Source organism: Anser anser (assembly GCF_964211835.1).
Source record: "Anser anser genome assembly, chromosome: 6".
Classification (NCBI taxonomy): domain Eukaryota; kingdom Metazoa; phylum Chordata; class Aves; order Anseriformes; family Anatidae; genus Anser; species Anser anser.
This window is the reverse complement of record NC_139726.1, coordinates 16667900-16682584: the sequence shown is the minus strand read 5'-3', so window position 1 is coordinate 16682584 and position 14685 is coordinate 16667900. Positions and strand designations below refer to the sequence as shown.

At 38.7% G+C, this 14685-nt stretch overlaps 1 protein-coding gene and 1 long non-coding RNA gene across 5 annotated transcripts in view; one reads left to right on the top strand and one right to left on the bottom strand.

Moving 5' to 3' along the window:
- The window catches only part of ZNF148 (zinc finger protein 148), a 40713-nt gene extending 31115 nt beyond the window's left edge, over positions 1 to 9598 (top strand). For 3 of the 4 annotated variants that reach the window (XM_083840648.1, XM_083840646.1, XM_083840647.1), the window contains 2 exons: positions 62 to 180; positions 507 to 9598. In XM_083840648.1, coding sequence (XP_083696774.1) covers positions 62 to 180; positions 507 to 2102 — 1715 coding nt within the window. In that variant the 3' untranslated portion in view covers positions 2103 to 9598. Of the gene's footprint in view, positions 1 to 61; positions 181 to 325; positions 402 to 506 lie in introns of all 4 variants that reach the window. The other variant, XR_014585729.1, reaches the window with a different exon arrangement.
- On the bottom strand, positions 2243 to 14589 carry LOC310901338. The gene is made up of 2 exons (XR_014585731.1): positions 14495 to 14589; positions 2243 to 14409 (listed from the first exon to the last, which is right to left on the bottom strand). It is a non-coding gene; the product is annotated as an uncharacterized lncRNA (long non-coding RNA).
- Between the last annotated feature and the right edge of the window lie 96 nt (positions 14590 to 14685).

The window sequence follows — 14685 nt, the reverse complement described above, 5'->3', positions numbered from 1 at the left end:
TAATTGTGTGGAAGAACATTAATGTTTTTTTAGATTAATATTGCTACATGTTTTTTATCAGGTGAGAAGCCATTTCGTTGTGATGAATGTGGTATGAGGTTTATTCAGAAGTATCACATGGAAAGGCACAAAAGAACTCACAGTGGAGAGAAGCCTTACCAGTGTGAATATTGTTTGCAGGTAAGATGTTGTAGTGAAGTCTTTCACAATTAGAAAGCAAAATACCAGTCAGTTCCCAAGTAGTACACGTGGAAATTTCTCCAGATACTGTTGCTTTGCATATACAAATAAACATACAAAAGAATCTTTTTTTTTTTTTTTTCAGTTACAGTGAGCTGTCTGTATGCACAGGAGTCGCAGCTGTCTGCAGTTGATTTTATTGATATACACTATCATTAGAAGTCAGTAAAGTGGATAGACTGTCAAGTAAATTTGTTAGAATTAGTTTCCTTTCTTAGTGCTAAAGTATTTTTTTCTCTAATTAAATATATATATATATTCTGCAGTATTTCTCCAGAACTGATCGTGTGCTGAAACATAAACGTATGTGCCATGAGAACCGTGACAAGAAACCGAACAGAAGTGCCACCAAAGTTGGCTTTTTGCCATCGGAGGAAGATTCTGGTTTCTCTACGCCTATGAAAGACAGCTCCTTGCCAAAGAAGAAAAGGCAGAAAACAGAGAAAACAAAATCTGGAGATAAGGACAGCACAGATAAATCCGAACAGAAGAAGGACAAAAATGACTACTTGCCTTTGTACTCTGCTAGTACAAAAGTAAAAGATGAATATATGGTAGCGGAATATGCTGTTGAGATGCCCCATTCTTCTGTCAGCGGGACGCACTTAGAAGAAGCAAATTCTGGAGAAATACACCCTCCCAAGCTTGTTCTCAAAAAAGTTAACAGCAAAAGAAGTCTGAAACAGCCACTTGAGCAAAGTCAAACCATTTCACCTTTATCTACATATGAAGACAGCAAGGTTTCGAAGTATGCCTTTGATCTTGTGGATAAACAGAGTTTACTGGACTCTGAAGGTAATGCTGACATTGATCAAGTTGACACATTACAAGAAGGGCCCAGTAAACCTGTACACAGCAGCACTAATTACGATGATGCAATGCAGTTTTTAAAGAAAAAGAGGTATCTACAAGCAGCTAGTAACAACAGTAGAGAATATGCCTTGAATGTAAGTACTATAGCATCTCAGCCTTCGGTAACACAGGCGGCTGTGGCAAGCGTCATCGATGAAACTGCTACAGCCTCCATATTAGACACGCAGGCACTGAATGTTGAAATTAAAGGTAGCCATGACAAAAATGTCATTCCAGATGAGGTACTGCAAACTCTGTTAGATCATTATTCACACAAGGCTAACGGACAGCATGAGATATCCTTCAGTGTGGCCGACACTGAGGTGACCTCCAGTATATCAATCAATTCGTCTGAAGTGTCTGAGGTCACCCAATCTGAGACAGTTGGAACAAGCTCTCAGGCTTCCTCATCAGATAAAGCTAGTATGTTACAGGAATATTCAAAGTTTTTACAACAAGCTTTGGACAGAACTAGCCAAAATGATGCCTATTTGAACAACCCGAGCCTTAATTTTGTGACTGATAACCAGACTCTTACAACCCAGCCAGCATTTCCTTCCATAGAGAAGCAGGTATACACGTCTATCCCCGTCAATAGCTTTCGATCGGGAATGAACTCTCCATTAAGAACAACTCCAGACAAGTCTCATTTTGGACTAATGGTTGGTGATTCGCAGCACCCCTTTCCCTTTTCAGGTGATGAGGCAAATCATTCTTCTTCCTCCTCTACCCAGGACTTCTTGGATCAAGTAACTTCTCAGAAGAAAGCAGAGGCACAGCCTGTTCATCAAGCATATCAAATTAGCTCCTTTGAGCAGCCCTTCAGAGCTCAGTACCATGGGGCAAGAGCTGGAATATCATCTCAGTTTAGCACTGCCAATGGACAGGTGAACCTTCGGGGACCAGGGACAAGTGCTGATTTCCCAGAATTTCCCTTGGTGAATGTAAATGATACCAGAGCTGGGATGACTTCTTCACCTGATGCCACAACAGGCCAGACTTTTGGCTAAGAAATCTTTGTAAATAGTACTGGCACTTTAGAACACATTTGTCAAAAGTGGGTTGCTCTGTATAAGATGGAGTTCTGTACAGCTTTTAAGAGCGCTATGTTAAAACAAAAGTAAGCTGATATTAGCAAGACCAATAACTGCTTTTTCCTTTCTTTTTTTTTTTTTTAAAATGTTTAGTCACCAGTCATTGATCTGCCTGATATTGTTGCCCCTATCAAAGGCAGGTTATTATTCACTTGTTTGAATCCAGTAATTATTTTACCTTTTATGAAATTTAAAATAAACAAAATCCCCAGGTAAGACTTTCCCCCATGATTGCTTCCTTACTGGTTTCCTTGTATGCTTTGGGAGGACAGTTTATTGTCTGATACTATTCATATTGTCATTTTTAAGCTTGTCAGTGTAGTCATTGCTCTTCAGCAGGGAATCAACGTGTATTAAACACACAGAATAAACTATAAGTTTCAAAGTAAAGTAAATAAGGCTTTAAAAGATGGCATTTTCTAGAAAATTAATCTTTCTTCCAACTCTCGTAAAAAATAATTTTAGACTATATGCCCTGTTTCTGCTTTGCATTACCTGAGTTGTGTTTGGAGGAAAAAAAAAAAAAACAAAAAACAAATTCTGGTAGACTAACTCTACTATTTAAAAGTCTAATTAATTTAAAATTCTTTAAACACTTTTTAAAGCAAAATACATAACTGCTAATGCCTTTACTTCATTACTGAAGTAATGTGTATTTCTTTGTACAGCTGAATCTAGATGTAACTTTTTAACAACTTTTTCATACGCAGATATCAAGATTTTGAAGTTTTAGTTAAAATACTCTGTAGATGACATTCCCAATTACATAATGCTTACACAAACTGTGTTCCAAAATTTCAAAGTTTAATTGTACCTTACCCTACATATTCGTAATGATTAACATAGAGCACTTAGTTTATTTGATAGATTTGATTTCTCAAAAAATAAAACCATTTTAGATTTTTAGGTTTGATATGGTTGTATCATTTTCATCTCATACAACTCCAGTGATTACTTTCAGCATACATTGAAATCGAATATTCTGAGCTTCTGTAAAAACAGTTTTAATTCTTTGTCTAGAATTTTGACAGTTCAGCTCATTAAATTTATCAAAGTATCCCCAAAAGCTGAAGAAGTGGGCATTCAAATTCCATATATCTTTTTTGAGTTTGCTTGGTGAAAGTCATTACCATTTTACCAACCAAAACCATTGGATAATGTTAGTGAACAGGATTTCTTTTCAGCATAGATGAGTGATCAGAAGTTTTCATTGCATTTCACAATATAAATAAACTACAAAGTTTATCCCTGTACCATGAATATGTTTTTTTGAATAGTACTTTGTCTTGATGTATGCAGTATGGTACGATAAGTAGTTCTGTGTGCATTTTTAAGGTGGTAAGATTTGAGTAGCATAACTATTGTGTAGTTTAAGTTAACAATTTACAGATTTTTGAACTGTATGTTCATTATATTGCACCTTCCCTAAAGGGACACTGTCTGGTAGTTTAAGGCAGTTTAAGCCTAATGTAGGCTGATTAACCAGGGAAAAACGCACTCACACACAACACACGTGTGTGTGTGTGTGTGTATATATATATGTATGTATGTATATGTATTTTTTATAGGATTGCATACATTCTTTTACAGCACTATTGCTAGCTGACATTCTCAGATGAAGCCATCAGCTATGAGAAAAGGCTGCACCTCAAGGGGCTAAGATAAATGCTGTCTTTTGAAGGGACTTGAGCTGGACACACGAGAGTCCCCACCTCTTCCCAAAACATAGCAACATTTTTCTTAACTTTTATTACTAGGAAGCCAATTTCCCTCTCTCTCTTTTCCCTTACAGTATCGCTATTAAAGCACTAACTTTGCTTGGTACAGTTCAGGGAGAAAGCGTGTTTGTAACCCACAGCTTGCTTCCTACATGGACAGGAAATACAATTTATGTAAACTTCTCACTTAATACTTTTGTATAAGGAAACAGATTATGTTTTGATTCATTGACCCTGTGTATGATATAAGGAAGGTGTTTCTGCATGTTATCACTTACCAGTAATTTGGTCTGAATATTTGGCCCAGAGTTAAGAAGAATTGAGCATCAAGGGAGAATAGTTAATTCCTTATGGATTATTAATGATACATGTAAAGAAATTTATTTGAAAGAATATTTTCAATTTGTTCCATGTCTCTGTTTTCCTTCCTTTATGATCAGTTTGGGTTTTTTGACTTTCCGTTCTACTTTGCATAGACACAATAAATATGGCCCCTATTCCCCAGGAAGCCACCTCTTGTTACGCATGTTTCGTTTTCATTGTTTCATTTCCATGACATCTTAGCTTGTGCTGCGTGAATAATAATACTGTGTTGATGTCTTTGTTCTAGTGCCCTGTTGTTGCAAGTAGGTGACCATTAATAGTACTATTTGTTAAATATAACAAGCAGCAAATGCCAAAAGAAGAAGGAAAAAAAGCAGGATTATTACTGCATTAGCCTGTTCCAACAGAGAGGTAAAAGGAATAAAAAGCCTGCTTCTCCCTAAGCAGACTGACTCAGCTTTATTAAAAAAAAAGAAAAAAAAGTTATTGCATTGATCCTCTGCTGTGAAAAAGTGATTGAGGAGTAGGAGGGAGTAACTCTCGCTCCATGCCATCTTCACACTTGTGGATTGCTGCTTGGGTACGTGAGTAAGCTCTTGTACGGAGGGAAGGAACTTGCTCTTCCCCAGAGCAAAAGGGGAATCGTCTGAGAAAATGTTACTCCTTATGTCGCAGTTCATTCTCTAGTCTGCTGCTGAGCCATTATAGCTATCCTCTGTGCCTTAGGACAGATTGTGAAGTCCCCAGCCTAGCCCACAGGGACTATCTTGTAGGATTCTCGCACATGTACAATTAAAGAGGTGGTGTGAATACTTGATCCGCTGATGCTTGAAGCTTTCTGTGATGGAGGAGCTAACCAAAAATACTGCTATAATTTCCTGAGTACATGGCCTTTTATTCTGGAAAAACTGTATGTAGTTCTGGAAGGTTTCTCTGTGTGAAAAGCTCTTGCTTTTTTAATAATTACATTATTTAATAACATTTTCTACTGCTCTTATTTTGCTGCTTCTAATCTGCTACAGATGCACATTCTCTGTTTTGACCTGGTCAGTGTTTGTTTTTGTTAGTTTTCCATGTATGTCCAAAAGAGCCGGGAAAAAAAAAAAAAAGACTTTGGTTTTCTGTTCTGTTCTTGTACTGATATTGTTCAGTCGGTCAGCATGAGTTTGGGGTTAGCATTTATATTGCACAGAGCTAACAATACAGGTTCTTTCTTAAAGGTCATGCAGGCACCGTGTATGTGTGCACAATGGAATTTTTTGTGGCTATCTCCTAGTGATAGAGTGATGATGATTTCAAAAAAAAAAAAGAGGAAATTCATAATGTTTACTATCAAACTATATATATACATATATGTCTATATATATAGACACATACTAATAGGCCATATTTTGGACCTAAATTACTTGACAGTGTCCCTTTTAGCATGAGTCCTTTGGTATGTTTTACCATTAATGTAACAGACAATGAAGGAATCAGCTTGTGATGGTATACTAATAACCAGTTATGTTTTCTGCTTTTGATTTGAGAATGAATTAACCGTACACGACAAGGTCTAGGGAGAAGGATTAACAATGTGTATCCCTGTATGTTGGTTTACAAATAACGGCATAATTTAAATTGGATGATAAAGGAATTATGTTTTATGATCTTGTGTCTCCTAGTATGTCTTTAGGAAAAAGGTGTTTGAGGAAGAAAATAGGACAACAAACTATTCACATGAATTAACACTTGCATTATTTTTATATTGTACTTGTCAGTTTTTTGCGTGAAGGGAGCTTTTCATTGTTAATTGAGAAGTACAGTAAAATCTTGCTAATTCGCTGACTGCTAATCCCATCAGTTTATATGTCCCCGATGGTCTCGTCCCCAGCTCTCTGCAACGTTCCAAAAACTCCTGGAGCGAGATCTCGTCTCAGTACTGTACTGCTTCACCCAAGTATACTTTACAATCCATATCAGTATACTGGGAGGTACAAGGAACATTGAAAACTAAATTACAGTTGTCAAAATAAATGAACAAAGTACCTTTTGTGACGTGACATCTTTGCTTTCATTGCCTGCTTCTTCGCTCTTTTCAAAATTGTCATTCGTGAAGGGTTTCTAAGTCACTGCTGCGAATTATTGGGGTTCTACTGTAACTTTTGGAGTTTATTTTAAAGTATTCTTGTTCTCCTATGAAATCTTTCCACCTGGACCTATACATTATATTCCATGCTTGTTCAGAATATTTTTATGGTGTTTGTATCATATGTAGTAACTATTTGAAATGAGCCAGAATATTTGGATGAATTTGCTCTGCATTTTGCAGCATTGGATTACTTTATGTATGCATATTTGCTAACTAAATTTTCTTGGTTTTTGAGAGCTTTGATTTTTATTCTTCTTTGTTTGCTTGTTTTAATACCATTACAAATTGCAGGGAAAATCCTAATACTCCTGGGAATATGTTTGGAAGTTTTAATAGGCAGAAATATGCCGTCGGTACCAGTATACATGTGAACTTTCAAATTACATGGTTGGTACCGAAGCAAGCTCATGATGTTACACTTTGCTAGTTTTAAATGTTCTCCTGAGATGAAGCCTTGTAACTTTGAAAGTTCATTCAACTTGCGGTAATGCATGTTTATGTTAGGCATGTGATGCATTTAGCTAAAACTCACTTTGCAAAGGGCAAGTACTAAGAAAGTATTACTTCTAATGAAAAGAAATGTCATTAAGTTAAAATTTAAACCTTTGTTCAATTTTAAATTGCTTTGTGTCAGGGAAACACATTTATAGTCGCTTTTGCTCTACTCTGCTAAAGAACCTTATGTTTCCTTTTTTAAAATTGTACCTTTTGGTAGGAAACACAAACTGAGGCAAGCAACATTTCTAAGAGCTGTTTCTTGCTTTCCTTAATCCAATGGATGGAAAGGTAATATTGTGTAAACAACATTATTTTATTTTTTTATGCAATATCATGCTGTAAATATGATTTATCAAATAAGGATGTACCTATGATTGAATCTTTGATTCTGCACAGTTAGAGTTTATATATAAATATAAATGTGTCTTGACAATCAAGGACTTATGTCAGTCTTCCTTTATGATGTTTATTATTGTTATGCATTCCATTTGTTTGAATTGAGTACCAATGTGGAAATTTGTATTGTCTGTAAAGTATGTAATGTTTTTTATAGCTTGTTTAAAGAAGAAAGAAAAAAACCTGTAAATACATACGAACTGAACACAGTACCGCTCTGTTAGAAGGCATACGATGTTGTACTGTTTGTAAGCAATAATACATGACAGTGCTAACTTTACAAGTAGCATAAGGATAAGTTCCAAAAATACCTTTGGGAGTTATTAGCCTTGAGTTAATGAATATTCTTAATCATTTTTTATAAATAAATTCAAACGTCCTCCTGCTGGAGTATATAACATTGTTTACACAGCACAATTTCAGACACAGAGGGGACAGTCTTTAGATCTATGGCTTCATCCGTGCACACTTTGAGTAAGAAATGAATGGCTTGGCTGCACTTCTGCAAGAGGAGGAAGACTGCAAAAGTTGAATAGCTGTGTCTCTAAAGGATGAGAGATACTATTCTGCTTCTGTGCTGATTCCTGACAAGTCCTCTACTTAAATTTGGAGTCTTTAAGTTCTGATATTGAACTGATGAGACTTGGGCCTCCAGTAGAAAGGAGTAGCTCTCTTCGTATTTCATATGCAGATAAGCAGTGAACTTACAAGTCACATGTTCATTTGAATTGCATATTTTTCAAATTATGAGCTATGAGATGAGTTTATTCTGATACATCGTCAAACTTATAGTTTGAATTGAATAGGTATTAGACTGTACAGAGCAGCGAAACTATTTGAACACAGTCATCACTGCTTTAGAACCCCCCATCCCCAATTTATAAATGTATATGACCTACATTTTATAGAAAAAAAAATGTTTTTAAATGCTAGTCATTTATATAATATGTGCTTTGAAGGATTTGCTAGTCCACTTCTGTCACTTTTAGTACACTGGTATCTTTTATATGTAATGTATGCTTTTTATTATTATTGTAGTAAAGCATTTCAGTAGGAGGAATTTTGCAACAGTATGAGGGGTTGAAATTTTCATTGTCAGAAATGAATTATACTGGACTTTGTCTGTGTAGTCTTGTCTTTCTTTTAATGCTGTCTGGAAGGCAACTTGGAATATTCAATAAAGCAAGTGACCTCCTTTTCTTTTGAAGGCATACTATGTAGTGCTGAATTGGATCTGGAAACACGATGAATTTGAAGACAGAGAAATTAATACAAAATCTAGTGTACAGAAGAAGTTGTGTTATGAAAAACCTGATGATATATATAGTGGAACACTGTTACAGTGCATTTTCTGATATAGTGTTATTTTGCTGAAGTCCATATGCCTTCTTTGTATTTCAACTATTAGAAAAAATCCCTATGGATAAATTTAGGATAATAGGTTTATATCAATAATTATACAGTATTTCTTTATCCTACAACATCTATTCCGTCCCTTTATTATTAGGCAGAAGATCGTAACCTGAATTCCGTCAATAAAAGTATGTATATAAATAAGAGATGGTTTTGTAGGAACCTGAAGAGTGTGAAAGTTGTATATTCCTTATGTTTCTGACAGAAATCAGTACAGGAGTCTGTCTTTATACCTGTGAAATGAGGAATTTCCTGATAAAAAGTGTGTGTGTGTGTGTACGTATGCGAAAGATGGTTGGGTCTCATGGCAAAAATGATACAAGTTATAGAAGGATTTAATGTAGCTCAACACCTGACATTTAATATGTAAAAGAAACATATAAATTTCATAATTCAGAAAGACAATAGTTTTGCAGGAAACAAAACTATTTGGGTAGCAGGCTTGACCAAATGATTTTTTTGGTTAAACTTGATATATTTTAAATGATTCTATTTCTGCCTTTATTTCTGCCCTAAAAGCAACTTAAAAATATTTTGGGAGTTATTCTATCTGTTCATTTGACTGTGAGTGTAATTTATATCATGGTTTACAAAACGTGGCATGAAGGATTGGATTGTTTTATCTGTATAATACAATGAAAGATTGCTTTTTTTACATAATCATGGTGAATGGTATTGTATTATTAGGATTGATTTATTCATTAAGTGACTTAATGAGTTCCATCACTTTTGACATTACTGTTTTCTTATGATTAACTTAGTCATTTTGGGTTTATAATACCCTCCTATGTATTGTGATACTAAGGGAAGTTATGTTTTTGCTTTATTTTTAATTAAACTAATAGTTTGATAATTTATATTTGCAAATGATGCATTTTAAATGTGGTCACTTGCTGTTTGAAAAATAAAAATATAGAATACTGTTTTATGAATAGACTTAGCAGTATTTTTCACGTTAGGTGATTTCAAATAAAATCTTTCTTAACGAGACAGATGAAGGCATGTAAAGATACATGTCGCTGTGTAAGCACTGAAGTGGATGCTTTCAACAATTAAATATTTAAGTATTTGATTTGAGATGTACCAAATTTATTTGGGTTTTCTTCCCCTGTGGATCTCCATCTTGCCACATTTGTTTAGAGAAAACCGCATATCTGACCTTAATTTTAATCCTGGACTTTGCACGATGGTAGCAGTGGAGTCACTTGCACGGGACCACGTAGTGTTAGGCTAGCTTTCCTCTTGTGCTTCTTTTGTCCCCAGAGAGGCGTTACTACACGGTGCCAGCAACTCCTCGTGTAAATGAGGATCAGGACTTTGTCTGTTTTAATCTCAGTTGTAAGAAAGGTGAACTTTATTTAACTTTTTTGCCTCCTGGATACAAATATGCCATGTGTGCGCTACATCATTTTGTAGTCTGTGTAGTATACAACCTATTCAACATGCAGCATAGTTTTGTACTATTGAAGCAAATATGTGAGAAATACTGATGATAGCATTTATGCACTTATAAAACCAGAAATGTGCCCCTTAGCATTAATTACTGGTAATTTAGTTTTCCTTACCTCTATTCAAGTGTTAAAGGTATCATTTGAACCTTTTGGTGAGGTCACTTCTGATAAAGACTTGATTTTTGTGAAATACACGGCTGTCTGGATTTTACTTTGTGTAAGAACAAGTTTTACGTAGGACAATGTTAAAACTCGCACATCACCTTTTAAAGGGACAAAAAAGAGTTAAATTGTGTTCAAACTTGAGCCATGATCAGATGATCACTGCAGAAACAGCTGTGTTGGTTTAGATCCCCTCCGCCCTGTTCCAGCCCTGGTCCTGGAGCCCGCAGAGTCCCCAGAGGGGTGACTTTCAGCAGGAACCTCAGGGAACCTCCTCTGGGCAGCACAGATTGCGGGTGAGGGTTTTTTTGTCTGGCCTAAACCACTTCTGAGGCTCTTAAAGCCAAGGTGACTGAATTTTCATCGCAGCAGAGAAAGAGCGCTCCTAAGAGTTGCTTTAATGTCTCAGCCAGCGGGGTGGTAGCTCTAACAGAGGTAGGAGCACACATCCAGAAATACATGAAATCAGCACAGACATTTCTGCAGGAACTATCTGAAATTGGCCTTGGTAGGGCTGCCCTTAGTCCAGCTCCTGTTAGTTGTGTCAGGCCATAAGCCTTGCTGCCTCGTAGTCCCTTTACGTACGTCTGAGATACGGAATGAGTACAGCAGTATAATTTTATATGACTTTGTTTCGGTATTATTCCAGTATGCCTGTTCTGGTATTGTTTTTAAAATAACCTATAAAGAACTTAATGTTGTATGTTGACATCCATCTAGTATAGTAATTACTTTTGTTTTATGTTCAATAGTCTTAAATTGTGGGTGAATTATGCAATATACCTTAGTAAGTAGCGTCTGCTTACTCAGCAACCCTGCTTGTCTTTGTTTTTGTTAGTTTTGCTTACATTAGTCACACGGATTTTTATTTGTTTTAATTATGTGGTGAAAATAAGGAATCAAAACTGATACTTTCTGCTTATTGACTCTCATAATTAGATTTTAAAATGTTTTAATGCTAAAAAGAATTGCCAGGACCTACGTTTTGTGTTGAATGAGAAAAATAACCCATGTAGCTTTATTTTTCCTTGTACCGCACAGGATAATCTATTTTGTAGCTCCAAATAGGACAGCAGGCAGTTCACAACAGCAGAGAGATTTGGAGGTGGTTGGTTTAGGGAGATGGGGTGGAAGAGCGTCCAGTTTGTTGGTTATCCTGTGTGTTGCACCTGCCACATCAACAGAGGGCAGTTTCCTCTAGAATATTGTTTGCTCTTTTGTCTGCTTTAGTTGTCAAGATACGGAGTGTAAAGAAACAAGCTTTCTGCTGGAGCCGTACTCGGTCATGGTGGGTTAAAACGAAGCCCGTACGTGTTGTCCTCCCCGAAGTCCTGCAAGCAGTCCTGCAGCGGTCGCTCAGGTAAGCTGCCTCCTCCCCAGCGTCCTTCCACGTCCACGTCGGGCTGAGCTTCGGGTCCACAACATCCCTACTGCAGCATCTGCTCTAGCTTTTGAATTTCAAAGGCAGTCTCGTGGATACGAGTCACTGGCAGAAATTAAACGCAACAATTTGGTGAGGTGCCATCTTACGAGGTGCCACCGTGGGGTGGTGTCGGCGATCTGCAGCCTGGCCAGCGAAGTTGCTGTTAGCTGTGTCAGCAGCCACGCGTGTCATGCAAAAGAGCACGGGATCTGGTTCCTTCCTCCATTATTCGTACTTCTGGATGTTCGCTGGGTGTACAAGAAGCTGTGTTTTTCTGCTTGGAGTCACTTCGGGCAGTTCCGCCTGCCTTACACGGGAGAGCCGAAGGAGGTTTCTGCGTGGTGACTGAACACTGCTGCCTTCTGGTAGCACGGAGGCTTTTGTCTGCCCGGCAGCTGCACCTTCCAAGCCTCCCTCCTGGAAATGCGGCTGCCTAGTCCCAAATCAAACATTGTGCTGGCACCTTCTGGCTTAGTTCGGCGTGCTGGCAGCGCACAGATTGTACGTAGCTGCCTGTGTTTGCAGGAGGCAGTACTTTCTCCACAGCATTGCCCCAGAGAGGTATGCTGGCACAGCAAGCTGGGCCACTGAACACGATAGTTTTTACTTCTATTTCTGTATATATCTGTATTTTTTTCCTGGCTGGATGCAATAATTAGTGCCATTTCAGAGAGGCAGCCTTTCTGTTAGACCAAAGCACGAGTCTGGCCTAAGTGGAACCAAGAGGAATCGTTATTTTTGCACTGCAATTAAAAATATTTCTGTGCTTTGATATGAATAACAACTGTTCAAAATGTATGATTTTTATACTCAGAAGGCTCTATGGTAGCAGCACTTCCTTGTTCTTGTCAAAAGAGATTCCTGTCTTGTCAAAAGATAAACAAAGTGCTGGGAGATGATAAAGTAACAGCTGCTGGGGATACCTCCAGGTAGTTGCAAGGTAATCTTCGCCATGGAGTACCGTGTGAGAACAACGCAGAGGATGCCATCAGAAGCTGAAAGGATGACCTGCATGTTTTCTCTCAAGACCTGCATTTTCTTTGCCAGTTCGTGAAAGCTTCTTTATTATAAAGCTAATTACGGACAGCCTAAGAACACTGCATCTCCAAAAGAAGGAAAAGCAAGTGCAAAGTAACCAATGTGCCAAAGTGATCTGTCTCCAAGCCTCTAGTCAGAAGGGAGGATTTTCAGAGATTTTCTTTTCTTCAAGGCTGTATTTGTTAGCTTACAGAGCAGTTGGTCAGCTAGTCGAACCCGCAAGTGGACTTTTGGATGCAGCAGCTTCTGGAAGGGAGCCACGACGGGAGCAGGAGTCCCTCCGATGTCAGCTGTGGCAAAATGCTCTGGCAGCATTAGCCCTCTGTAAGCCGTCCTGTGCTGCCCGAAGTCCTGTTTTAAAGAGCTGAAACAAGAACGTCGTTTGTGGTGGTGCCTGGATGCTATGCTGATAACTGCTGTGTACACGCTCTGAACGATGTTAGGTAAAATGCACAATAAAAGCAAGGTTTGTGCAGTTTAGCACTCGGAATGAACTCCAATAGAAAAATGCTGACTCCTTAGGAACATGCTCTTTTTGTTTAACTGTTGGTCCAGGGCTCGTATATATAGCGACTAGTTAAATCATGCGACTAGTTAAACCGTGAAGTTTATTCACAGCTCTGTCGTCATGAAAATAGCAGACTGTGTACCTGGAACTCAGCTTGCACACTGCTGTGGCAGGCAATGCAGGTGGGTCGAGCAGCTGAAGCAGGTGGTGGTGAGGTGTGTGGTGGTTAACATCCATTCCACGAAGAATCAGCCTTTTCTACAATTCACGTCACCTCTCAGACCTCTGGACAAAAATACACGTTTTATCTTGCTGACTGACCTATGCCCTCCTGCTTTCTCATTTTTTGAGGGCTGCTTGTGTGTAGTTTTCCCTTCCGTTTTATCTCATAACATTTGCCACCTCCTGTCATTTAAGAAAAAAACACTTTGCACATGACTGCAACTCGGTTACGCTCAGAGAAGCGATGTCAGTCCATGTTTCTGCTAATGTGCTAGGCGTGGAAAAGCAGCGTGCTCATCAGGAATGCATGCAGACCCATCGAAGGAGTTCTGTGGGTTGGATTTGGTTGCCCAGAAGGAAAATGTTGAAAATTGCCATGACTTAAGTAGGAGCAGACAGAGAGCAACACCAAGCACTCCTGAAAGTGCTTTTAGCATCAGTGCTTCGTGATTTTAGCTTGGAGGGAAGCAGGATGTCTTTAAGGACCGTTCAGGGGTGTGAGCTGGCGGCAGTAACTGCACCAAGAAGTTTTTAAGCTCCTACTTGGGGTGCACGTGTGCATATAGAGGCAGAGGTGCATGTAGAGGCAGAGGTGCCTGCAGGCAAGCCACAGGGCTCGGTTGGTTACTGAATTAGCAAGTCTTCAGCAATTTTGCAACAAATCACATACTTCAGATTTTGCCCTGGCCCACAAGGTGAGGGAATCTGGCTGAGCCTGTTCCCTGGCAGGTGTAAAACTGGCCTCTGAAGGTGAACGGGGAGAATTGCGGAAACATCCCAGGAATGGGAGATCTCCGAGGGAGGAACCTGCTGCTTTCCCCATTAGGCTTTGTCCTCCTGTGAGAAGTCGCCTCTCCTCTTTGGACTCCTGCTTTCCTCTTCTGCCACTCGCTCCCTGCTGTTTCTGTCCGAGAGTACGGGCTTGTTCGTGCTTTATCTCTGTGGAAAATCAGAGTGGGCCAGCTGCATTGAACAGGTGTCTTGTACGGATACTTCAGTGAATGTTAGAAGGGCCCTGGCTTACTTTGTTTCATTTTGGAAGCAAATTAAGTCAATGACAAGTGTTTAAATGCTAAGGAAGGGCATCTAGCTTTAGAATTAATCCCGTTTCCAGTAAGACCACCCCAGATGATGCCTTTAATCCAGCTGCAGCTTCGTCCCCACGGGACACGGCGTTTCCTGGCAGCCCCGAACGGGGAAGCTGGGAGGTGAGCG